Source organism: Mesitornis unicolor, unplaced genomic scaffold (assembly GCF_000695765.1).
Source record: "Mesitornis unicolor isolate BGI_N332 unplaced genomic scaffold, ASM69576v1 scaffold1557, whole genome shotgun sequence".
NCBI classification, from domain to species: domain Eukaryota; kingdom Metazoa; phylum Chordata; class Aves; order Mesitornithiformes; family Mesitornithidae; genus Mesitornis; species Mesitornis unicolor.
In genome coordinates this window covers 258859-285825 of record NW_010198284.1, presented here as the reverse complement: position 1 = coordinate 285825, position 26967 = coordinate 258859, and the positions used below count along the sequence as shown (strand labels likewise).

At 41.5% G+C, this 26967-nt stretch overlaps 1 protein-coding gene across 1 annotated transcript in view; it reads right to left on the bottom strand.

Annotated features, from left to right (window-relative positions):
• LOC104544270 (receptor-type tyrosine-protein phosphatase gamma-like) overlaps positions 1 to 26967 on the bottom strand; it is a gene marked incomplete at both ends in the record, with an annotated part of 268982 nt that overhangs the window by 69634 nt on the left and 172381 nt on the right. The window contains one exon of the mRNA XM_010189091.1: positions 3120 to 3186. Coding sequence (XP_010187393.1) covers positions 3120 to 3186 — 67 coding nt within the window. The remainder of the gene's footprint in view (positions 1 to 3119; positions 3187 to 26967) is intronic.

The window sequence follows — 26967 nt, the reverse complement described above, 5'->3', positions numbered from 1 at the left end:
GGGCAAACCTGAGAGCGTTACCATTGATCCAAACATTGTTAGGCTCCTTGGTACATCACTGGTTTTCCCTCCAGCTAAGGAACTTTATATGGTTGCTCATGTAAAATTAAGCTTAATGTGGCATTAAGATTCAACAAAATTATGCCGGGAGATGAGGAAACAAAGTGAACTCCAAGTAGCGACTAAGCCTGTATTGATTTTTATGCATGCATTTCTCTATCATTGTTACTAAGCCGGTGACACTGTGAAGGGCACAATTATTTATGTTCCATCAAATTAGTATGTAATTCAAATCCCTGACCAAATCTCAAGCAAAAATTGCTTTCACTTCCACAGAAAGTCCTTCTGACACTTAAATTGTTCACTTGCCCATGGAAGGGCACTGTAGGAACACGAAAACTTCACAGAAAAAATGAAGAGCTATGTAAGAAAAATGAAAAAACAGCTCACCACTCATCAGTACCATCCCTACACCTGAGGGTCATTGGAGCTGTCACCATCATGGGGACAGGCCAGCAGGGGTGCTCGATACTGCACAGTGCAGTTCGGAGTCCCCATATAGGAACAGACCTAGTACTACCACAAAGTGGATGAAGAAATGGTGATGGGTGTTTGTGTGGGTGTGTAATTTCCTCATTGAAAACAGAATGGTTACAAGGAAGGAGTGGCCGACAGCTCAGCTCAGCAAGGCTGGTTTGCCGCTTGGAGGAAGAGGCATATGGAAAAACAAGGAAATCTTACTTAACTGAACATGTGGACAGAAGGTGCATGGGAGGAGCAAAGCTGAGGGGCTGGTGACCCCTCCAGCCAGCAGAGGATACACAACCATGGTCTAATGTAAAAGCAATGTAGTTATGTCAACATTCACACATATTCTTGATTTCTACTTTACAGGCATGTGCCTCTATTGTGGTGACCGCCTGAAAACAACGCGGGCATGGAAACGTCATAAAATGCAAAGAAGCTTAAGGTTTCAATTTTGCTTTTCTCCAGCTCCTTTTGTTGGATTCCTCCTTGATCCAACCACTCTATCCGAAAACCACAAGAATTTTCCACTGTATTTCAGCCAAAAAGTTCATTGCCTTAGGGTGCCAGTCGAATCCAGCCAAATGGAAGACAGGAAGAACCTTTTCAGATAAATTCATAAAAATCTGCTCATGTAAGATATAAGTAAAATTAAGAAAAGCAACGAGTGTCTGGAATAAGAGCTCACATCTTTACTATTATTCTATATAATAACTTTAAAAGAGAGATACGATAGGAGAACTCTTCACTGAAGCGTTCCATCAATAGTTAAACTTAAAGAGAACAATTTCTTTGAACAACTACTTTGTAGGAGGAAATTCCCTTACTCCAGCCACCAAAAGAGCCTTAGAAAAAGCCTTTAATCAGGGCCTTTGAAACAGGAAGGAAAGCAAGATTTTCCTCTTTTTCTTCCTTAATGTTTTGAAAAGGAAACAAGCTATTGAAATATATCAAGCGATTTCCTTTACTTGAAACACTAGCAGCCTTCTGTGCATTGTGAGCGAAACAAAAATAAACGCCTTTTATCCACCCAGATCTTGCTGCGGGAAGGCAGCGCCAAGACGGACGGATCATTATGTGGTTGGGGAATCGCAACCCCGGGACCGTGCCACATCCTATCCAAGCAATTATTTTTGGGGAATAGAATAATACTCCTAGGAGACGCCGGTGTGGTTATTCAGTGGTGGTTATTTCAGCTGCAGCAGCGAGGAGCAAGAGAGGGAGATGAAAAAAACCCCAAACGAGATGGCTAAACACCATTGCGCTTGCAGGGGGTAAAGTGTCTTGAAATAGAAGGCAGTAGAAAACAAAGCTAAAAAGAGATCCCGGTCTGGTTAAATGGCAGCTTGACTTCAGTGCCCAATTACAGAGCCCCTGAAAAATCCTTGCAGCCCAACTCGTCCTCGCTTCATTTTTGCTAGCCTGTTTTGTTACCCAGTGGGAGCTAGAGAATAACATCTATTTTTGAGGGAAACACCACGGTTCTTCAGCTCAGTGTGTTGTTTATATTTCACAGCACAACACTGCAATTTATAAACAGCAAAACCTATGGAAAATTCTCTAAATGAAGGATTTTATGGTATGCTATCATTTAACCCCTATTTTTCACTTTCATTGAATTTATTGGTGTTCCCAGTTGCAATGTTAAATGACTCTGAAAGCAGGGCAATTAATCCAAAATCCTATTTGTTTTAATCTAACACTGTCAACTAGTTTTAGGTTTGCAGTCAAGAGAAAAAAATGTTTGTTAAGCTCTACGGCACCAGCTAATGTCTAAAGACAATCCTTGGAAAAGGTGCAACCATGTTTTATCACAGCGCTATAGATGGGACGGAGATTTATTACAGCACCTAGCGCCATTCCAGCAGACGCCTCGTGAATTACAATGAGATTATTAAAACTTTACAAATCATTACATTAAAAGCTGACAAGAGTACTTTGGGAACTGGAGCATCTTGATGTCATTGCTAATGATGCATTACCTGTGATAAGGTTTCAGGAAAATTCCCGAGCAAAAAACTGGTTATAAAAGTATAAAATATATGAATATTTATTTCAGTACCTGCTATAAGTTCAAGGATAATAGGTTTATATGCATCAGAACAGCCGAATGATCGTATTTATGTCAGCATTAGAAAGATGTTCATCTGCTGCAAAGTTTAATTAATTTTCACAGATAGTTAATTTTCTGTTTCATTATCAGCTCCCTAAATTTGAAAGACAAATAATTTATAAACAAATAGAAACTTCAGAGAGGAGTATTTTTAGAGCAAACAGAAGATAAATAGCAGGAGCTGCCTTCGAAGTACTAATATGAATGATAGATTGTGGTAGGTTTTGACTGATAACTTACACATTCCAGAGCACTGACTGAAAAGAAACAAATTGTTTACTGTTAACCCCAACCCATTTTCAGGTAACAAATTACTCCAGTCTTTACCAATCAAATAATGGCTGTGATGCCCTTAAATGTCAGTGAATGAAGGATGTGCAGGCTCGCCATGTCCTTCCAGGGGTGACCCGATCCCTCCAGGACAGGTCACTTTTGCCCTTCTCCCCTTCCCAGCAAGAAGAAAGTTCAAGCAGCTACTTACCATGATGTACGACGCCCTTCAACCCATGGATAATGGGATCCAGTGCCGGATTGTCCCTCTGACTGACCTACATGCAAAGGATACAGGATTGGTTACATCTATTCTGGCATCAGGCAGAACAGTCTCAGTTTAATCTTCTAAAGAGGGAAAAAAAAAGATGTTATCTAACAAGCTGCTTGCTTCTCACATTTGCAATAGTTCTTCACCAAATGCCAAAGATACATGGTGTAATAAAATCAAGTAAGGAAGGTTAAATCAAAAGAAAGCGTCCTCAGAATTCATTAGAGCATTAGCCATATTATCACCCCAGCAAAGCCTAAAATACAGAGAGATGATTTTTCTCCATCTATTTCTACTTTCGGATGGAAAAGCTGCTGTGATAAACAGACGTTATCTCAGGCCAGTTCAGCCCTTACTGATATAAGAACAAATCTGGTGCTGCCACTGCTATCATTAAAGCTGGACTCCTTTCAGCTGTAATGGAGTTTGGCCTTGGCGACTATTTCCTATTCATATTTTTACATTTATTTAATTTAGAGTTGCTTGGACAAAGGAGGGGGAAGAAAGCATTGTGAGAGGATCTAGAAGAAACCTCTGATTTTTGACAATGCAATCACCTGCACTGCCAGACCAAAACTGGGACTCCCACAGCGTTTCTCCTGTCACTCAGCAATCACCCGTGTCGTCCGCAACGGCGAGACCCAGAGCCAGCGAGAGGAGGGAAGGCAGCAGGAAAGATCAACCCTGTGAGCTTCACAACTCTCACATTAAACCCATCCCTTGCAACACAGCCAAGGAATTTCCAACCAACAATGCAATTTTCTTTTTAACCTTTTGCCACTTCAGAGGTATTGAAGGAATAACTCACCATTTCTGCAAACACGTTCCATTATTTAAGATACTTGCTAATTTACTTTTGGGAAATAAATACTGGTGTGTACTTCATTCATGTAGTACATTTGTCGGGGGTTTTTTGCCACCAGACAGCACCAGAAGCCTAAGCAGTGTTGATCATTTTTGGACGGACTGCTCCCGATGGCAAACACACTGAACGCAAAAGAGCTCCCGCACTTGGTGTGTGCCCATGATCTCAATGTTATGAGGAAAAACACAGTTTGATCTCTTTATGGCCGTGCATTAACACATGAGGAAGGGTGTGGAGACAAAAGAAGAAATCCCTGAGAGAGGAACCTGTGCCCAGCAGGGAACACACAGTCCTGTGAAGCACTGAACCAGCTTGGAGCGCGCTCTTAGGAAGACGGCATCATTGACCATAGTACATCCAAAAGATGTGCTACTGTGAAAAATCACCAATTCTAATGGCCTGAGTAGAGAACTGGAATCCATTGGCCCAAGTTTCACAAGCACAAACATTTTCTCTCCTCATGCTTCTCCCCGTGACTAATTAGGAAAAACCTCATTATCTTCTTAGCCAACTGCATTCAAAAACAACCCCACAACAAACCACCTTTCCTTTTTCTGTTTATTTGGCCTTTGAACTACTCTGCTGTGTTCAGGACACATTTTTGTGCTCTTGTCTAGAGACAAAATGGTTTGCTTTGGTTTGGTGTTTCAAATGGAAGTTGAAGATCCTTTCCTCATCACAGTACTCCAGAAGTTGCCATGATCAGGTAGGGCAAGATATGCAGTAAAATTATGAAAGCAGCAACAGCAGCTTTGAAATATATACAGCTTAGATCTTACTGGCAATAATATTATTAGCCCTGAAGGCTGTAAGCTCTTTGAAGCATGAACTTTTATATGCCCAAAGGGGTGCTCTGTACACTTTGGATTCTGTATAAATAATAATCACAGTACACTGAACCCAATGACCCACTTTGTAGGTTCTGTCTGGCTTCTGGCAACTCAACAGTGAACACTAAAAATGCAGCACTCTCACAAGACATCTTTGCCATTTACTCAGGTTTCTCCAAGCCACGGCTACCACAAAACAACAACAACAAAAACATTAAAAAAGCTACCAGCAATTTAGTACAAGACTGTTAAGAAAAACTTGCGCTGCACTTGAACAATGTTCTATTTATTGCTGCTTCACCATAAGTTGTAAAGAGTTTTATTTTGTTTGCTTTGGTTTTATTTCTGGTGACAGCTGCAATCAGTTTGAAGAAAGCAAATAGATGGAAAGAATCCTAAAGGTTAAAACTCTTCCTTTTGGGATTTTCTGTCAAAGTAGATCAACTCTTACCTCAGCCTTGGCAGCGCCCCTTGCATCTGCTGAGGTGGTAGGCCCATATAGATCCAGCTACGCAATCTTTCTGATAGCGTATTCTGCAAATGCACACTGGTTTTTAATAGCATGGAATCAACACTCACGTTATTTCTTTGGGGGCTGGAAAGCAAATGCTCCATGTATCTGTAATCGTGTTTTCTCCGCGTGTATGGGGAGTGGGACCTCATGTTTCTTGACAAATCACATCCAAACAAGCCCCCCCCACGGAGATGTCAGTTCAGACCTGAATGGAATACAGCCTTATTTTCCTTCTAGATGCTCTACCCCTTTTTTCCTTATACTCACACACTGTTCTCCCACACCTCTCTACAACTGTTTCAAGATCTTGGCAAGACCGCTAGAGAAATGCCCCAAAGTTTTCTCATTTTGTGGAATGGTTCAGGCTTCAGAGCAAAACTTTTCTTACATCTTTTTTCCTTCAAATTCTTTAAAAAAAACCCACCTTGAATTTCCTCTTTTTCTTTTTTCCACTTCTCTGTGAAAAACTTCCCTTCACTTTTCCTGCCTGCGTTCACAGAGAAAAGGTGGTTTCTGAAACCCAAAATGTCAAGTTCTGTCCCCATTGCTATATGCCTCTGGTTTAACTGGCCTGGAGCTACCACGCTGGTTGAGATCAGAGACTCACCCATATAAGAATCCTGACTCTGACAACAGCTGATACTTAAAAAGAAGGGCAAAAAAAATAGCAGAACGGAAAAAAGGACAAAAATCCTTAGAATAAGAAGTGTCCTTCTGACCTCCTTTACAATTCTGTGCCATGAAGCTTGAGCTGATTTCCTTCTACAAACTGTTTTCAACTTCCTCCATTATATAATCTGGACTACAGCAGTGTATTTTTTATTATCTTATGAATACATTCTGGAGGAAAACAGCAATGAATTCTCTGGCTTGACTTTACACATTGCATTTCTCACGACGCCTCGGCTGCAGTGTAGGAGAAAGAGCACACATCTGTAACTGGGTCTTGGCATTTAGGCTTCACCCAATGCCTGCCAAAGCTGGGAAGAGCAATGAGTTTCCCCTTCCTCCTTCAAGAAGCTAACACAGAAGAAACATCACGAATTAAAATTTCTCAAGCACGGGAATTTCACGCACAAACCTGCTATGCTGCTGGTCATGTGCGTGCTGCACTGCAAGTATTAACGGACAGATGGAAAACCATCCTGAAACTGCCCTAAAATACTCACAGTACCGCTACTACAAATGTTGTTTCCTGAACAAGATGCTTCTGCTCAAGACTGACTAACACTCTATAGGTCTGCAGTAAACAGGATAAATAATGCTTGCGTGCATCATTTATAATTGAAAAATGCCTGTAATCCTCTTCAGCAGAAATAAATAGGTAACTATCATGCTAAGCGTGAGGGAAAAATAAACAGAGAGATATCATTAAGCAGTTTCCTGTGCTAACAGAGCTCTCACCACAGGGTAAATATGGGATGAACATGACATGAGGAAACAAAATCTCTTTGTTTATCATACCCTTTGGGTGACTTCGATACCTGGTGCACATGCCATTCCGAGCACAACGAATGGCTTGACGTTAATGCAACGAATAAAACAAGCACTGCAACTTAGGAAAAGGTAATGCACAAGTGACCCCATTCTGCAGTCATCATCCAGAGACATCCTTCCAGCAAAGCCACGGTGGAAATCATTACCCTCGACAGGTTGCATTTACTTACAGCTCCCCCAGTTAATGTGAGGACTGAGAAATGATTCATTCCTCGGTGAGCAACAAGGTTGATCAGTCATGAACTCTATCGACAACAGCTTTAACACCTTTCAACAACGCAACCTGTTGTCTCCTTGCTTGAAAGTGCTGTTCCTGCAGCCTTACCCTCAGAGCCGAAAGGGTAGGAGGAGGCCGGGGAGATAAGCACCTTCTCAGGATAATGTGATTAATACTCCAAAAAGGAACGTCCCAGAGGAGAAGCCGAGCAGGAGTGCGATGAGAGGGCAGGCACCACCACAGCCAGGCTGACCATGCCAGTATGGGCACTAAGACACAACATGTGAAAACAGACTTAACTGGGCAAGGTGTTGTTCTGTAGAAAGCCCCGTGTTACAGCGGTACTAAGCTCAGCGCACCCTGATGAGCTAAATACCCCCAGTCAGTTCTCATTCTCTATCGATCACTGTACATTAAGTAGCTAAAGGTCTTGATTAATCCAATTATTTTATAGGACAAACTTCAGAAGTTCCGGAAGTCTCTGATTTTACAAAAAATCTGCAGATTTGTAAAGTGTTAAAATTTATACCACATGCTATATAATGTAAACCATATGCTAAAGTCACATAAACAATCCATGACCTGTTTTTCTGCTGGAAATGGTTCTATAAAGTAGAAAAAAAAAGTCTCAGGCAAAAATTTTGAGCTTACAATGCTTATTTTAGGAGCAACAACAAATAAAACCAGGGGAACCCCCAAATACACACTGAGGCAGTTAGAGGCCATACAACAGCATGAGATCTTACCTGCGAGACCCCTGCCCGAAGGGCCAGGCTCCCCCCATTTCCCATTACTTTGGGTAGCCTCTCTGAAAGCCAGCAGACACGAGCAGGGCTGGGGGAAGCTCTCTAATGATCAATGGTACCAGTCATCTTGTGAAAAGTAGGTGAATACCAACAGCTTGAACAGCTGACGAGCAAGGAATACACTTTCATTTAAAAAAAGATGTTTAAATAGATCTGTTGTATTGAAGAAAAGGGTGTGGGAAAAAAAAAAGAACAGAAGAAAAACCACCTATTTGGAGTGAGACGAAATACAATTTTCTCTCTCACTTCTACCTTAAAAAAAAATCTGGCATTCAGACTTATTAAACTGTCATAAATTTGCAGCAACTACTTTCAAGCTCATTAAATGGGCTCACAGACAGTATTGCAAAGCATCTCAGAATGAAGGAGAATGCCACAGTCGTCTATATTGAAAGGCGAAATGACATGCATTTTGTGCAAGTCAGAGGAAAATGAATGGCAACAATTTTGTGATACAGTACCTGAGCCTTTCCCCTCTGAATAGTGATATAATTTACTTTTCTATCCCACTGCAACATTTGACCCTTGACTTGGAAACTAAATCTTCAATCTATCAAGCCTTACCCATCTGCTAAGTAAAATGGCCAAGACGATCTGCATGCCTTGAATTCGCTATAGGCAGCTGCTCCCAGAGCGCGGTGGCATTAACATCCAGAGACCATCCTCTCGTGCTGGAAAGGACGGTGTCTGCCAAGGATGAATGACTACGTACTTAACCGTGGCAGCTGAAGCCAGTGACAATGGCTGACACAGAGAGATGCCAATGTGTCAAACTCTACTTTCAATTACAACGGTGAAAGTCAGGGGTAATATTCCCCTAACCGCACGCCTTCAGCTCCCATTCAGCTCGGCGGTTAAGATCTACAGCTCGCCAGCCAAACGCTCAAGTCTCCAAACACGCTGTACAAACAACTAAGACGAGAATGGAAACTATTATAAATTAACTAGGTTGCAGAGATTAAATTGTCCTGTAGGGTTTCAGGACAATCAACATGGTTAAACAATTTATTCTCTTATCAGCTCAGTAGTGCTGGACAGACGCCAGTCATCAATCTCTATGGGAAGGGACCTGATTTTCACTGTTATAGAACAGAAATGAGAAGAGTCCCATTAATGCAAACATTATGCCACACAATATGTATTTTAACATCACAGCAACAGCATTTCAAATAATCCAAGATAATCACAGTCAAATGAAACATACTTTTCTCAGCAAAGGGAAAATACTTGGCATATTGCTTGTGAAACTCTTCAAATTCATGTCCTTGGGGCCAAGTTATTTCAGAGCTAGCTAACAGCTTGGGTAGGTCCTTCTCCTAACCCTTCTGAACCACGGTGCTTTAACCCTGCTTTGGTCTGCAGCACTGAGAAAGGATACACATCCTGGCTTTGTGCTGTGCACCCTTCTGCTCTACACAAAGTCCATTGTCTCACCTCTCGCTCCTCTCTCTTTTGAAGTTCACATTGTAAAATCTGGTTGTGGATAAGTATCTCATTCCTTAAACATTTCTGAATAAAAGGAAGTGAAAGATTTCAGCTGGATCTGGAACGTGGATTAACAGATACGAGAAGTTTACATGTGCTTTGCTTTGAAATACAGTGAGAACTATTTATTTGGACCTTCTCGGGAGAACTGATGGGTGAGAGGGGATACTGGTCGACACCACAGCACACTCAGCTATCTGTGATGGTAAGAAAACGCCTACAGAGCTCCCAGCACAATGATAAGCTAGATTTGGTGCTCTAAATTTTTCACCTTCACGGGCACTAAATGATCCAAAAATGATATATTCCTGCTCCTCCACAGATGATATTTTCTTCCATCTCCCCCATAGAAGCTATAATTGCACATCTCCTGTACGAGTCAATGCAAAAGGACAAATCTGGCCAAGAGCCTGCAGCCTGACAGAGGTGAGCTGCGAGACAGAAAGCATTTGCTGTGTAATGAATGGGCTGCCCCAAGTGAGTATCCCGCAGAATATATTTGTAAGGGAAAACAAGCAATGGAAACAGGCCCCTTAATACTTCAAGCTGCTGCTCATGTGTAAAATCAGAGAGAATAACAGGTATCCAGGCAAGATGCGACACTGAACCTTATGCTTACACATGCACTATTTCACACACATACTGCCATGACCTTTGATTTTTTTTTTAAATGTGCATTAGAGCTGAGTTCGCCTTTGCCTACGGCAACTGGTTTCAGGTTCAGTGATTTGAAGGCAAATTCTGTTGAGTTAAGTTGGCCTTCAGGTGTTAATAATCCTGCTATGAATGAAAATACACTGGAGTCACAGAGGTACATACACTAGTGGAGGAGATGTTCCTAGATGTCTCACTCACCATGTTGTTTGAAGAGAGGAGAGGAAAAAATGTTAATGAGTCTTCCAATGATTATTTTAAATAGAGTAATGGGCGTGCATTGATCCTTCCAGCTAATTCCACTTTGAATAATACATCATTCTGACTGAAAGCTTGCTAGTGATGTATTAACTTCATATTTCACCACAGCTTTGGAGGGTATCTACAATAATGAGATATTAACTAGCAGTGCCAAAGAGGAAGTTGCACTTTTTCCTTTTCTTTTTTTTAAAGTCCAAAATGGTTTTAAAAGCTATTGAACTGACTTTGGGGTCAGGGGTTCAGGCTGCCCCTCATCTTTGGTTGAGTGCAATGCAAGTTTCTCACAACCACAGCACCTCTCAGCCTTAGCTCACCCCCTCCTCCATTTCACGCCTGCTACCTCCAAACCCGAATTACTTATGGACATCCTGGGACAAAGATGGGACAACCTAAGTTATAGATCAGCAACTTCTACTATGTCCAGTAGGGATGCTTGAAAACACAAGAAGCATAAATAGTCACTTTTACACCAAAGGTTGGCTGAAATATCAGTGTCATAAAGAGAGCAGAGGGACAGCACAGGCCACCTCAGAAGAACATACAACAGAATTAGCACCAGTGTGTGGCAAGGCAACATGCTAATAGAAGAGACTGTCTCAAAAAAAAGCACGAAAGCCACAAGTAGAGTTAAGTACTGCTTAATAACTCAGAGTAGGCTGTCTGTGCACACTGAGTTTCTTTGTGAGCGGATAGAAACATTGATCGTGTATTGTACACATGCCGGGGGCTGACTGATCGGCTCACCCGGCTGAGGAAGACTTTGCAGCCTCCCCCCGCAGCACTGCCTCCATTCACTACCACAAGATTTGTAACCACCAGCACGTAAGAAACTGCCAGCAATGTATTTTCCTTTCTTTTTGTGAGCCACTTGTTTGCCCAAACTTTGACTCACTCCACTGATAAAGTAGGCATTAATTTCCCCAAAGCATCCTTGCCCTTCGAAAGCGTGATGAAGCTAATTCACTGCAAGTGAACGTGCACATTCAATTAACGAATTATTGAAAAATCTTAATAAGCATATATCTGAGGAAAACCAAAAGATATCTGCAGCCCAAAAGCACAATCTGATTAGTAGCGATAGAACATCTACGATACAAAGCTCTGTAAGAGACAAAAATGTAATTGCAACACAGAGGAGAGACAGCTTCAGTGGCAGATTCTCAAGGCTGGGAAAGCTTGATTGATAGACTGTACCATCTGCAGCTGCGCAAAGCAAGCGAGAGTAGCTGCAAGTTTATTTAAAGCAATTTTGGTGCACTGAGCCTACTTGTTCTCCTTTGAGAAAATAATATGATTTCTTCATAGAGCATGTAGTCTACTTATTTAAGCAGCAGTGTGCAAGATCTCTCAATCCTACCAGTAGTTCGGCTGGAAAAATGACACACCAGGGGGTAACATTTTATCAGGATGGAGGCTATTTTATAAAACCTGCCATCAGTTATCAACTGTTCTCACCATCTGAGTTAAAAAAAAAAAGGAAAAAATAGGAAAAAAAAAAAAGGAGTTGGGTGTTTTTTAGAGTTTCCACAATCTGCCCAATTTACAGGGGTGTTTAGGTAAAAATAACCACTTTGACCTAAGCAGGGAGGAAAATAGTGTAATGAAAAAAATACAACAAGCACTACAGCCAGATCATCCCACAGCACCCACTCTTTGATACACAGCTTCACACATTTGGAGAGGCTAAACTCTAAACTGTGAAACCAAGAATGGAAGTTAGTTTTCATTTTCTGCTGCTCCTGGCTCGGATTTAGTACAAAAGTGCGCAACTGAGGAAAAAATATCTCCAGGTTTTTTGGTTTGGTTTTGTTTGGGTTTTTTTGGAAAGTAAACCAATGAAATCTGGTGGCTAACCAAGAAAACGTGCTGGGCAAAATGCAAAGGGTGGAAGGCAACAGCTCAGATGGGCCCCCCTTTGCAGGGGCTTGTAATTTAATTGCTCCAGCTAAGCTTGCCTGGGATGCAGCAGAGATTTCCAGTCTTTTCCCTCTCTTCCAGCCAACACAAAGGATTTTGGTGAGCGAGGTCACAACAATCACCCCTTTAAAATGAAGAAAAGGAGTCGTCTCAGCTTCCCAACATCTTTCATTCCTTCTACATGAAAAGTCCTTGTTTCTGCTCTCGCAGCGTTGCCCTCGGCTCACATCCCCACAGCAGCAGAGGCTCCTTCCAGCCCGTCAGTACGAGATGACTCAAGCCGGCGCCTATGAGTCACCAACACAAAGGATGCAGCAATGTCAATTAAGTCACACAGCCACTTCCCCAACAACAACCACACCTCAGTTCACAATTAAATCAGAAATCCAGCGAAAACAGATTGTTGTAGTGCAGAATTTTTTATCTCCTGCTTTGAAGCAAACTCCAACATAATTTGGTTGTCATTCCCTTTACCTCATTTTTAGGGAGGTTGGTGTGAACTGATCGACTGAAACTGCTGCACGAGTTTTTGCTACATCAAATTCTCCATGTCTCATATCGCAGTCATGGGCTGAAAGGGCTCTAGGGCTTTTGGTCATTTTTGCAGTACAAGAACCCAATGCCAGACCAGTGGCGCTAATTAACAGCTTTCTGGCACAAGAAGACAAGCAGGTTTGTCAACTATGGCACATTCTTGTATCTGTAATTCTCTTCCATGCAAGTCTTTCCATTTTTACTTACCTTATGTAGTGTCTTTACTAATCTTTTACAGCATCTTTTAAGTTCCTGCAGATGTGTGCAGGTTTGCAAAATGATATGAGCTAGCACAGTTCGGTGCTTGCACTACCTAAAGCAGCAAGCCCCAGCTAATCCTCAAGAGTTTCCTCACTTCTGCCTCCGCTCTCATTTCTGAGTTGCCTCCCCCTTCCCTCGCCCACCTGCCACCTCCTCCTCACTCTCTTCCCACCCAGCGAGCTGTTTCTGTGTCTTCCAACGCTACAGCATCCTCTCTTCCCAAACGGCTCCACATACCCCCTCTCAAGGACCCTTCATGGCTCTGCCACCTCCTCCTCTCCACCCTCTGCTTCCCACACTACCAAGGAAGTCCCTGTGCCCTTCACCCCCACCCCGACGTCCTTCATGGAGGGAGAGGAAAGCTCCCAGAAGCAGGTGAGATGAGGTGGTCCCATCTCAATCCCCTTCAAGCCACTGAGGTAAGAGTGGCAGGATGTGGCCTGCAACTTTCTTTTCAGATGCTTCTAAGCCACTCAAGTTCCTGCGGCAACAAAAGTACAGCTCAAAATCTCCCTATTTCACCTGGTGTAACACTACACAGAACAGTGAGGATCATATGTCAAGCTGTTTATGTTTCACTTGGTTAGAATGACCCAACAACTCACTCAGTTCCGTACAAAAACATTTCAACAAGTATCATGACTTGTGTTTAAAGGAAATGGGGAAATTATTGTGCAGAAAAAAAGCACTTAGAATACAAGTGCATTAAAAGCCTGGGAAACATTCAGGCTGTGGCAGCGGTTTCTTCCTCTTGAAATACAAAGAAATACAAAAACTAACATGACATGTACGCTTGTTTCAAGATGTTCTACATTTCAGCAGTGGCAAAGTGAATGCTATTCAATCACTGCGAGTAGGTGATAGTCTTAAAGTCACAGAACTCCTCAGGATGCTTTAGCCTTCATGCCTCCGCTCCACAGGCTTCTTACAGCTTTCCGGTGCTCCTGTGGAGCATGACCCATCTATGGAGGGGGTTTGCAAGCTCTGCTTCTGGTCAGGAAGCCCTCCTTCTACACAGGATATAACTTCAAAATTGCCAGAATCTCAACAGCTCAGGGCAGGGTACAAGAGAAGAAATAAAATGCAATTGAATACGATTTAAAACAGAACTTAAAACACGGTTAGAACAAAAGGTGCTCTTTGAATGAGTCTAGTCTGACCCAAAGCAGTGAGGATCCTTCCTGCAGGTGGGTGCACACAGGAATGATCTCAGGAAGAGTTTTCCATCTCCTCTCACACATTCACTGAATCTGCTTGGCAGAGAATCTGCCTATTAATTTGAGGTGTTTACTGCCTCCTTTTTCACTTCTCATAGCACCCCAGTGCTATAACTCCTGGGTGTCCACAGATCACATGCTGCTTGTGATCCTACCACTGATGCTGTGGTCAGTCAGCTGGACCATCTATGGCACATGCTTTGCCATGACCCCAGGTTTGGTATCCACCTCCAGAAAAGCTTCTTATCGTTCTTATCAGAACCTGTCAGGCTGCATAAACCTTGGATATTACCACCCTCACCTGTGACCGATGCCACAATCTGCATTAGGCTTTACCTGCCAAAACCTTGAGCTGGTATGGAGAGAGCCAATGCTTTGTTAGGGCAATCCTCAGAGGGCTGGCGCAGAGGGACATGTTCACTGCCACGCTGCACAGGCAATGCTCCTCAAAACGCCCGAGAACCAACACAGTTTGAATTCCAGCCCAGCTGTAACATGCATACAAGGAGCACTGCATGACGGCTGCGGTGAGGAGGAGAGGGTTTTCATAGCTAATGGCAGCAGGCACCAGTGCTCGAAAGCTTGATGCTGTAGCATCCCTTGTTTGCTACAGCCTGGCCTGGGGTTACAGGTAGCACACTGCATTTGCAGCTCTGTCTACACTCAGATTTAAGGTGGGCAGCAAACATTTTAATATATGGCATGATAAGGAAGGCATAAAAATGTCTATTTTTAGGTATAAGACACTAGTTATACACCTCAGATGCAACGCAAGCAGCAATGAAGGAAGAAAGAGATTTCTTCCTAAAAGGTAGGCACAGGCTGGGCACTTATGACATAAATGCAGCACTAAAAAAAATTGCTTCTGACACAAGAACAGCTGACAGAGATAATCTCCATAGCTCAGCATGAATTTATACAGCCTTTCAGCAACTCCATTAGACAGGTGTGGTAGCAGGCAGCTGTACTGCCTGCATAGACCAAGTTTCTCTTAAACCTGTGTGCCCATATGGCCCCGCTGCACACCGAGGTGCTGCCACCTGCCCCGGCATCGCCCCCCTCTCCCACCACCATCTGTCCGCAGAGAGGTACTGGTATCGACCTGAGGAGCAGGTCTAGATAACGAGAGCATCCACACTCGAAACTAATGGATGTTTCCATCCACAACACAGGGACCACCAAACAGCTCGCTCTGGACAGGTTTAAAAGCCAGCTTTACTCCTGGCCTTTAATTCTCCACACAAGTTACGGGAAGAGACAAGTCTAGCCATAAGGCGGGGTGGGATGCTTGCTATTAGAGAAGATAAGCTTATTAGCTGAAATATAATAAATCTCTGTAGATATCTGGAGTAGCAGAAGGCAACAGTTTGCTTAGCCGTACCACTGGTAATGAGTTGGCAAGAGGAGAGCATTCCAAAATTTGACCTAAAGTTTAATTTGACTGGTATGCGCTTTAGGAGAGCACTTCACAAGGCTGGTTCACCCAAGATGGGGAGCTGTTTGTCTGCTCACGTCTGCCACGAAATGCAGCAGGATATAAAAGCATGTGTTTTTAGCAGTTTAGAATACAAAATGCAGGGGGAAAAAAAAACCTTTGAAAAGTGATTGATGTGTCTAATCATGTTTCACACAAGAGCATTTCAAATTACGTTAGATGTTTTCATAGGAACTAGATACGATAAAGAAGGTTTGCCAGGTGGCAAGGTAGGCAGGGGGGAAGAAGGAGTAAGAAAATAATTTTATGTTGACTGCTTCTACTACACAGGCATGTGCATAACGCCACAGATAAAATATACAAAACAAATTACTAGCTTAGCTGTTAGGGTTATGGAGTTCTGCCTTCTAATCAACACTTGCCCATATAGCTGTTTTTAAATATTGATCTAGTAGCATGATCCTGAGGGAAAATAAGTATCAAAAGGGGTGATTTAATTCAATCATCCTGATTCCTGCATAACATGATCCTATTTCTTCAAAAACCCAGAAAGCAGGAACTTAAGTGAAGCTTACAGATCAGCTAATGTATTTACAGCCTTAAAATAACATGAGACACACTATAAAATACACTGAGATCCAAAGTTAATCTCTTTTAGCAATATTCTTGCAGGAAGTAAAGATGAATTTTACGCTGAAAAAATCCATTTTATCAGGAGCAAGACTGAGCTTTCTAATAACCCAGCTACTTTCTAGTGTGGCACATCATTTTACTTTACTCACGGAGACCAGTTTGCCAAATCTCCAGTTAGGCTCCATTTGATACAGTATTGATGTTGCAAAACCAATACCTGCTCTCAGAAAGCCTCTTTACTTTTGATAATGACTACATTACAATGTATTTTCAATGCACAGTTGCCATCAGCAGCTAAATACTTTTCTGATGGTTTCAGCCAGGCCAGCTTTTCTTTGGCTTCCCAGTGCTCCCAGAGCTGTGAACCAGTCACTGACACCACAAGCTCATAGGAAAAATCCTGCTCCATCTTGCGAGCCTCTGAAAACTCACTGTTCAGAGGTGCTGGGAACACTTAAGCAATCTTTATTTAACACACATTTCAATTTTTGGCACAGAAAAGATGGTGATTGGCATTCTTGACTCTTATCTATCTCCAGGAGTGCTTAATAAAAAGCATAAAAGCACATCCCAGCTTCTTTGCTGATTTTGTTCTGGGAACTCTGATACGAGCACACCTGAACTTAAAACAAAGGGAGGTTTAATACTCCTCAAACTGGGACCATTTAGCTCATTTGAGATTCATCACCTTAGTCAGATTATTGTGCTTCTCAGTGAATCTCAGATGTAGATGATGTCTGAAACCTACTAAAATGATGCTGCACAAGGGCTCCCTGGTTTACACACCCTCATCCCCGCCCTATGAACGTGAAGATTTCTGATTTAGATTCACAGGAGGTAAAACATCAGATACAAGGATTGCTCTGGGCAAGCAGCCATCTCAGCTGCAGAATTATTTTGGGTGGTGATATGCCATCCATACCATCAGTGAAGCCATCAGCCATACATACAAATGTCTACCTCTCTACAAAGACATAAAGAAAGGGACCAGACTATACCCTGATTTACTTTCATCGCCTTTCTTTGACCCTTGGAAGGAAAACCACCAGCTCAGAAAACCCTCAATACTCATCTCTCCCATAATTGTCCTACAGCACAGAAACTACAGATGACAAAGCCAGCAACAACTCGACCCTCTGGCAGTAACCTGTAACACTGGATTTACAAGTCATTTTGGCTAGATTGTAATTAAATTACTGTGGGATGTTATCCTGCATGCTTGTTCTGCATCATGTGGCATGTTTAGGAATTATACAGGAAACCACACATATCATCGGTAATGACTGGGGTGGTGCTCCCATGGACACGTCAACCCAACACCAACCCACGTTGTCCCTGCAAGGGGTGGGCAGCACCTGCTGCTCCCAACCACTTGCTCTTCCTTGAACGCTTTCACATCACACACGATATGGGAAAAACACACCAAAAATTCAGCTGGACCTGCTCTGTGACTTGGCTGAGGATGGAAGGGTGGGCAGCGCAGACGAAGGCAGAATTAGGATGGCTCGGTAACCACCTCAGCGATGGTACAGAAATGACATGTTCCATTTATTTGTACAACGCGGGCCCTAAGTGATTCTTACATCTCACAGCAACCTATTAACAAAAAGAGACTTTGTGAATGGAGTATCTGGGTAAACACTTCAAAAAAATACATAAATTATGCATAGTCAGTATACTTTTTCTACCTTAGGGATCAAACCGAAATGAGACTAAAGAATTATGTTTTATTTGTATTAAAAATGTATTAGCTGCTGTCCGAGAAGGTTTTCTAGAACATTTGGTATGCTACCCGGGAAATTTTCTCTGAAGCTTGCATTGTTTATTATTGCCAATACTAGGAGAAACTTGGCACTGTTGTATCTGAGAGCTACAGTAATAATTCTTCAGGCTGAACAGCTTAAATTTAATAAGAATAACTTTTTCATCTGAGCCAGGAGATCTAAAGGCAAAGGAAGCCCCAATTTTACCCATCTATTTTATATATTCAGGCTTTACAACCATTCTGTCTTTTATGGTACAAAGTGAAACTAGGTAATCATTTATGAATAGATCCTGTGCTCACCTTCACTTAAAACGTGCCATAACACTAACTGGTAACCAGAGACATATGAAGACTCTGCAGTTTCATGGAAGATACATAGGATGAAAACAAGTATAATTTTTCTGAGGGATAAATCTTGTGCAAAATCCTGCAGAACTGGGCAACATGTGAACTGAAGAGCTGGAGTTTCCTGATTGAAACGTTAGATTTCTCCATCTATGCCTGGTGAATGTAAACCACAGGTAATATACTTGATTAGTCCTCTGAGAGACAAATGGGAGACAATGGATGGCTCCAAAAGACAGTTTCTGCAGAAAAATAAATGAAATTAAGTTTAAAAAAGAGGTAGGCAGGTAGGCATGAAAAATGATCTTCCTGGAATCCAGGCTGGATGTTTGAAAACAGGGAGTTATCAGCTGTGTTTGGGAGAGAGGAGAAAGGGAAGGAGAACATACAGCTTTACGTCTCCTTTGATTCTAGCAAAACTGTCTTAAGACTTGCAGAGCAAAAAATCAATGTTTTATTTCTAGCTTCTCTTTCTCTTTTTCTTAATCAAAAAAGGTCGTCGAAACACACCAGATTTGGAACATGTAAGAAGGGTGGGGATGAAGCAACTGCTGCCCTCATGGAGAGGTGAAAAGGTACCTGCAGCAAGGAAAACGAGCCACGTTCAACAACTTCTCCATGCTCAAAGACACAAAGAGGGTCTACATGAGGCTGATGGCCCTGTCCCAAAGCAAACATCAGGTGAGTGACTGCGGGTCTCCCACTTTGACCCAGCTCTCCTGGCATCCAGGTCTGCTTGGATATGGTTGATGAAATGACAAAGCGATGCATCAACAAAGCAAGCCACTGTAAAATGCAAAAAGTACTACTGTAGTTACGGAACTAATTTGTTTTTTAGTCTAATGGTTATAATCAGCAGACTTCCTGAGTATCAACCTTCCTCAGCCACAGAGGGGGTGAGATTACAGACTGACGACTGTAATTTTTACATACTAGACACCTAAGTGTCATTTTCAGGAGTCTGGTAATGAAAACTCCCCAAGATAGTTTTCTATCAATTTAAAGATTTTTACAGCATGGCCACAAAAGTGATTATTGTTTTGTGGGGTTTTTTTGAGACAGGATATTTTTAAATCACAAAGAAGTAAATTACTGTGTTTAACATGCTGACACTAGACACTATAAATATTCCTAAACTGACTCCAGTTTTGAACATCAAGGGTGAGAGGAAGGAAAGGGGGGCAAAAGAATACACAAATACATGACCAAGTGCTGATCAAGTTCTTAGGGCAAGTTATTCAAATAAACACGCTAAAATATAAGGGGACAATTATGAGAATTAAGGCTAACAAACTGGTATGTAATTTAATGAAGCAAGTTAATAATGGCATCCCATTTGGGATTAATCACAATACATTAATCAATTAAGAAGCCCCGGAAAAGCAAAAAAGCTGCAAGTTAAAAACATTTAAAATGCTGCAAATTGAAAGATAGCAATCCTGACATTCAACTGAACATTAAACTAGAAGAGCACAGAGACCCATTCCCCATGCAATGCACACAACCAGCTCTCATTAATGGTCGTGACAACTCAAGATATTGAGGAGAGACCCCATAAAATATACAGAGTGCTTTTCAAATTTGTAGCATTGCACAACTTCAAAGTCCAAGTCTTTTCAACAGCAAGGAAGTTTACAGTTCCCTCCGAGCATTAATAATTGTGATATTCCTATTAAATAAACCAGAGCAAATGATTGTGATTTATCACAAAAAGCAGAAGTCACTCAATAACCCGTCACTATTGGTAGCCACCCTCTTGGCACTGCAACCAAACCAGAGAAGTGACAGCACAAGTTATGATCTCAGACTCTGCAGTTAAAAAGCATTTACAGTGCATTTGGGAAAAAAGTATCTAATTTCTACCTTCAATTAGAGTTTTTTTCAGACACTTTGGAAGTTGCATTTCCCTAGATATATCTGAGATTAAAAACAAAAGCCAAAGATCCTCCATGCATTCTGCTATTGCACTCTGCACCGTAAAAAGAACTGCACGACACCACTTTCTGCACAACCCATATTCTTTAAAATTCAACCGAACAAAAAGGCTTTAATTGAAAGTATTGCATTTTGGAGGTCATCTGGCAAAATCAGGCTTCCTGCTCTTCTGCCTTACAGGAAAATACCATGAATGAGTTTACAGAGCTGAAGAGAAGAAGGGAGAGGACGACGATTGCTTGGGCACTGCAGAAGATAAGTGCACATAAGGCAGATAATCTTTCTCCAGTGCACAGTCAGCCTGTGGATAGAGAAGTTTCAACACAGCAGGTTGCAGCCATCATGATCTAGAGACTGCAAATGCCTCTTGGCAGAACACAGGCGAGCAGAAGCGGAGCGATGTGTTTGCTTCCAAGAACGATCTGTTTCAGCTGCCCTGTCAGTCTGTCTGCCTCCAAATCCAGCCCCCCTTGCGCTCACGCATTTGTACCTCCTTCCTCCAAGCACACTTACTCAGGATGTTCAGGCTGCTGTATGAACACCTCTGCTCTTAGCACTCCCAGATTTAGCCACATGGGCTCCTTCTCATGGATGAGCCATGACAAATGCAGAGCCGTGTGAATGAGAATCCCACCGTACCCCGCAGATCGAGAGAAACTTTGCTCGTGTTTGTATGGGATTTGAAAGGAGGGATTGCCAGGAGTCCAGGCTCTGCACAGCCACCCCAGCAGCAAAGCTGTGTATTGGTGCTGTTGCCAATGGACAGAAAATTTGGAGTATGGAAGATAACTCGATGGAAAAAAACTCCTACATGAACAAAGAAGGCCATGGGTAAAATGGCCAGCATTTCTTCGATGCAGTTCAGCTCACTAACAGAGTCCTTGTTCAATCCTTGCTCCTGGCAGCAGTGGGCTCACAGCCCCAACCCTGCACTCCCCAAAGCGCCTGAGGCCTTTGCTCGGTGACGTCCCAGGGCTCACCCCGCAGTCTGTCACTTCCTTACCTGCTCCTCTGCCCTGCTTCGTCCTCAAGAAAGGGATGCAGCTCTGACCACCTCACAACAGCATCTCCCTTCACAGCTGAAAACCTTTGGAAGCTTCTCTATTAAACTCAAGACTTCATCAGGAACTGTTTGCTTGGTAATTCCAAGACTCAGGCTATCCATTTTTATGTACTAAAATAAAGAATGAAGAACCTTACTACAGAAACCTTTATATAAAAGAAAAATCTCTGCTGCAAAACACAATTTTGCTATTAAACACCACCTGAAAAATGACAAACTGGACAATGGTATGGATAAGAATAAAGTTAGAGCCTTATTGTTAAGTACTTGAAATTCAATAATCACTAAAATTGAAACTAGATATATATGTATTTTTACTCACAGAGCTATTCCCCATCTGTTCTCTCCCTTCTTTCTTCTTTAACATAAAATATTCAAAAATATTCACATTTCCCAAAGAAACTTCCAGCAGAAGTTGAAATAAAAACTTGAATTTTGGGCTTAAGTTAAAAAAATTCTTCTTGTTTTCTTTAATGGCAAAGTAGAATGTATTTTTCAGAAACAGATAGTTTCCATGAACTTTTGACTTCTACCCAAACTCAGTTTCCAGTCAAAAGGATTTCAGTGCGAGTTTTTTTTATCAGCATAAATGTTTTTCCTTAGGAACCCAAACTTGCATCTTTAAAGAGACCACCTTTGGAGGGCGTTCGGTGCCATTCACATTCTGAACTCAATCCAAATCTAACAGACTCTAAGAAGCTTTTATGATTTTATATTTAAATTCTCCATGACTCAAATTCACTTCTGATAATTTTATCTTCATTTATGTACTGGAAAATCAGGAGAATCCTTTTCTACTCCAGAGATTCTTCATATTACTATAGATCATTCCATGCATTGCATAAGTTGTTTTTCAGTACTATATTGACCATATCTACCTACTCTGATTTGCTTGTCCTTCATATCACAGTAGCTGCTTTGTAACTCTACTATTTTTCAAGTAGTTAAAGGCTGTAGTACTGCTTTTATTAGTAACAACTAACAGTTTTAAATAGCTGCAACAACTTAAAAATACTAGGAAACTAGGTTTCAGTGAGCAAGAACACATTTCAAACTGTTTTGCTTGTCTCCTATTGCACAGAGAGTTACGAGTACACATGCACACACACATTGGTAAATATAAATTATATTTTCCAAAGGCATTCAGTAAGTAGCTTTAGGCTGTACACATTTTCATGTCATGATGATAATAAAAAAATACCTGTACTAATTACTAAATACTACTACTAATCAATAATAATAGTTCTATTATTCATAAGCTACTATTAATAAAACACCATGGGTTCTAGTGTAACCATTAAAAGAATTAATACTCTAATTTAATTTTAAGGTCTTTACATGTATCTGAAGTCTATTAAAAGAAATGAAAAGTCTCTCAATGGCTCTGGATGATGCCCTGCATGTTAATGATGCCACATGTTATTTGAACTACTGCAAATCACCTCTAAGATATTGCCTAAACACCGCAGCACTGATTATGTTCCACGTAGGTGGAGATAATGTTTCAGGAAAAGCGCACACCTCCCTCTCCATTCTCATTTTCCAAATCAAGCTGGTTTTGCTCAGCCTTCCAAAAAGCACCGTAGTAATGGAGAGGTGGAATTAGGGAATTCAATTCAATTCAACTGCCAGGAATTGAGATGGGGATGTGGGAACCTGGCCTCCTACAACATATGGCTTTCTCAACAGCCACTGTATTTAAAGCACTTATCCACCAAATTTATTTGGTTATGATGGAAAACACACGAAACAGTTAATGAAAGAGAAGAAGGGGGAATAAAAGTCTTCTAGGGAAGTTAAAAGCTGAATTCTGTTATTTGAGAAATATACATTTAAAAAAGCGTATTTGTGCCAAATATTCAGTGGCTTTGATGGTGTTCCACTGATTTATTCTGTGTTTAGCTTATCTGGGTCCCTGTGAAAAGTGAGTTATTGATTGCCTTAACAAAGCACACCAAAAACGACTACCAAAAACCTATTTGTTCTACTGAAGAACAAACCTCTGTGTACATCAGTTAGCAGCGAATATAAAGACATTTACACACAAATAACACACATATAGATCTAAAAGCTAAAAGTGCTGCACAGTATTTTTTTCCAACAACCTTAAAAACTGTCAGTACTGGAAAAAAGAATTAAGAATGGCATCCCCAGAAAAAGAGCTGGAGAACCCTTGATTTTTATCACATACTTCTGAAAATACCGTTAGTTGCATATTTGCTGCCAAGTACCTAATTACCTTTAGAAATCTAGCCCTGCACTTCTAAAGCTCTTGAGTGATCGAGGTATCAACATCACTCATCATTACGAAGATAATTTTAATGATGAAAGCATTGCTAAAAGTTATTTTAAAATTCATTTTTACTTTAACTTCTTTAGAGATGATTTGTTTGAGTACCTGAGATACGGTAACTAATCACCGATGATTTTCTTTGCAAATAATAAAATAGATTTATATGCCCTCCCTGCAGGAACAAGAATTCCATCACCTCCTCCTGAATTTCGGAGCGATCGAATATTTGATGAGCGCTTAGGGAATCAGTATTGTGTCTTTTCACAGCAGTAATCAAGGAATGAAGTATTCTCTGCCGTAATGAATCTACCGCGGGCCCAAAAGATGAATATTTCAAATGCAAAAGCAATATGTTTGTTTTGAACACATTTAAGTTTGGCTTTAATAAAGCAACTAGTGAAGTGTGCAATGAATTATATTGTTAGATGGTTAAAACAGAGCCGTGCAATATGTCTGAATGCATTTAATCCAAGTAACTACTCATTTTAAATGTGACTTGTAAATATGGATTACATGTATATATATGAATGGATGACTCAGGGACCAGTGAGAGATCTGGACCTTCCCTTCCACTCCTGGCTCGCTTCAAAACCAGCTTGGCTTCACAATTAACCAAGGCCTGAAGCCAGAATATCATTAAGTACAAGTTGAACCTTATGCTGAAATTAAGCACGTGCAGCAATTACGCAAGTTAGCATCATTTAAATCAAGACTGCAGTGCCCGGCTGGATGGGACGTGCCGCGTGTTCAGCAGATTGGTGGGTCTCAACATGCAGCCATAGGCAACTCTTGAGAGGTCCTGAAACCAGTGAGACCCCACAGACAGGGCCTGACAGGAACCAAAGAGAAACCATGGGCTTTACCTCACTTGTCTCCAGAAGAATTGGATTTTTGCTAAAATAAGTGAGGTCTCTTTCACAACAACAAAAACCAACCCAAGAACCTTTAGATTCACATTGCTAATACTCTGATCCCCTCTCCTTCTTGAAACACACTGACTTTTACCACAGGGACCCTCACTTCAAGAGCAAAGCCGTTTTCCCTGCTGATTCCTCCCCCCTCAGTGAGGCATGGTTATGGACTTTACTATTATACCTGACACCAGCAGGCTGAAGTTCCCTTCGCTCTTTTCCAGCTTTTTCCAGCTGAATAGCTTTTAAAATAATTTGAAGTAAAAAGATGAGAGGTTCCTAAGTCGCTTTCCTCCTCTATCACACTCACTGTGGCCTCAGTAAGGACGAGAAGGGATCTTGAAGGAAACACCACGACATGGTACAAGGTTTTGTCTGTGTGCTTTTAGGATTTTGCACACTGAGGTACCTCATTCTGCCCCATATACACAGCTACACAAAAGAAGACTGCAAGAATTTTCAGCAGGGCCAGATTACCCATCATTTTGTTATTTGCTGCATTCCCGTGTACGTACAATAGTCCACAGCACGATGCTTGAAGTGATGCTACGCTCAGAAAAGGGACCAAGTACCATGGGACCCTTTTCCTCAACATTACAGCTTGTACTCCAGTGCAAAAATCAGCTTTCAGAGCCCAGTCAGGAGATTTCAGGCCAGATCATCTCAACTGCAAATTGAGACTACCTGCTATAGAGTCCCCACAGTGCTATTTTATGTGAGATCCTCTGAGTGTCTATCCACAATGAAATCCAGAGATGAGCACTTATGCCAGTTTATATAGGCAATAATTGTTTCCTGATTTTAACTAGCAATTTTTTTTTGCCAGGTCAACTGACCTGCAGCATGCAAACTGAAATAGATTTTACTAGCAGAGTTTACAACTAAAACAATGCGAAAAGCATAGATTTAATTAGCAATTACAAGTGCTTCAATTATCCAAGTTCAGAACCAATGTACTTTACCTGGAAATTGCCCCCGAAACAGCGAATTCAATAAAGAAAATCCTTACGTAGCGCAAGTTAAATTATTTAAACAGGAGGAAAGAGGCTTCTTAATTATTTAATGTTTCACCAATAATTATATAGTTCAGTATAACATTCACTCACTGGAGAACCTGATTTCCAAAGGAACATTTGTGAACATCAGTCAAACAAAAAACACCTGCCAGACTATAAATTCAGTCAGTGCAGTACACATTCATTCCAACACAGCATTAACGCATTAGCAAAAATCCAAGTCTTAACTTAATGGCGAACCTATCCAATAATTTCTCTGTTAAAATATTTACATAGAAAAGCACGCACGATTCAGTTTTCTAATGTATTTGTAAAAAGCAGCATGACCTCTATTGCTACAGTTTTTTAAAGCTGTGTTCTACATAAATGAGTTAGAGAAGGGACCATGGCCCTGGAAAATTGCAAAGTACAAAATTAGTACTTGAATAGTCAAAGCTGCCAATCAAAATGTGGCCATGGACATCTAAGGGACATTTCATTCAAAAGTTACTAAGAATCAGTTTTAGAAGACAGATTTTCAATTAGTTGCACGAAATCCCAGCCATGGTAAGCTTATCCACATGGTGCCCTGGGGAATAAGGCTGAAGGAACATCAAGTATTTCTGAACAAAACTGGCTGTGAAGGTGTTTCCAAGTTGTGGTTCACCAGCTCCAGCACTTGATACACAGCTGAGGGATAAAACAGCCCCTTGGTCAAACACAGTATGGATCTGCAAAGGATCAGCACCATCAATTAATAACCCTATGCACAAAACCTCAAGTTCTATGAGACAAGCGCTGGAAAACTCTCATGATGACCAAAATGGCAGTTGCCACACTGAAGTCCTTCAAGTTTACCTACACAGGCCAGAATTCAGCATTTGCCCTTGCAGAAAGCGGTCCTTGGGCTCTACAGATCTCCCTCAGCAGCTTTCCATTTGGGAGCACAACTATCCAGAGGGAAGACCTGGTACACTTTGAAGTTCCGTGGCATGCCACTGATTTATCATTTCAACCCAAAGGCGAGGAAAAAATACCCCAAAAAAGAGAAAACCATTCACTTGCAGCCACAAAACAGGTTGCCCCTGGGTCATTTTGCCAAAGAATTACCTTAGCCCCATCTCTGGAAGAGATCAGAGGCTCTTTATCAGTAATGGCTTCACATTTCATGACTCCTGGAGCAGAGAAGCCCAGCTGCACCATCATCCAGACTTTACAGCCTAATGTCCTGTGGCCTGCAGGGCTAGAAATGATGAAAAGTATAGATTTCTGCTTCCCTGAGGGGACCACAACACTCAGTTGTGGTCTTAAAGAGCCTGAGGTCTCTTACAATCAAAGATGATTTTTTTTTTAAA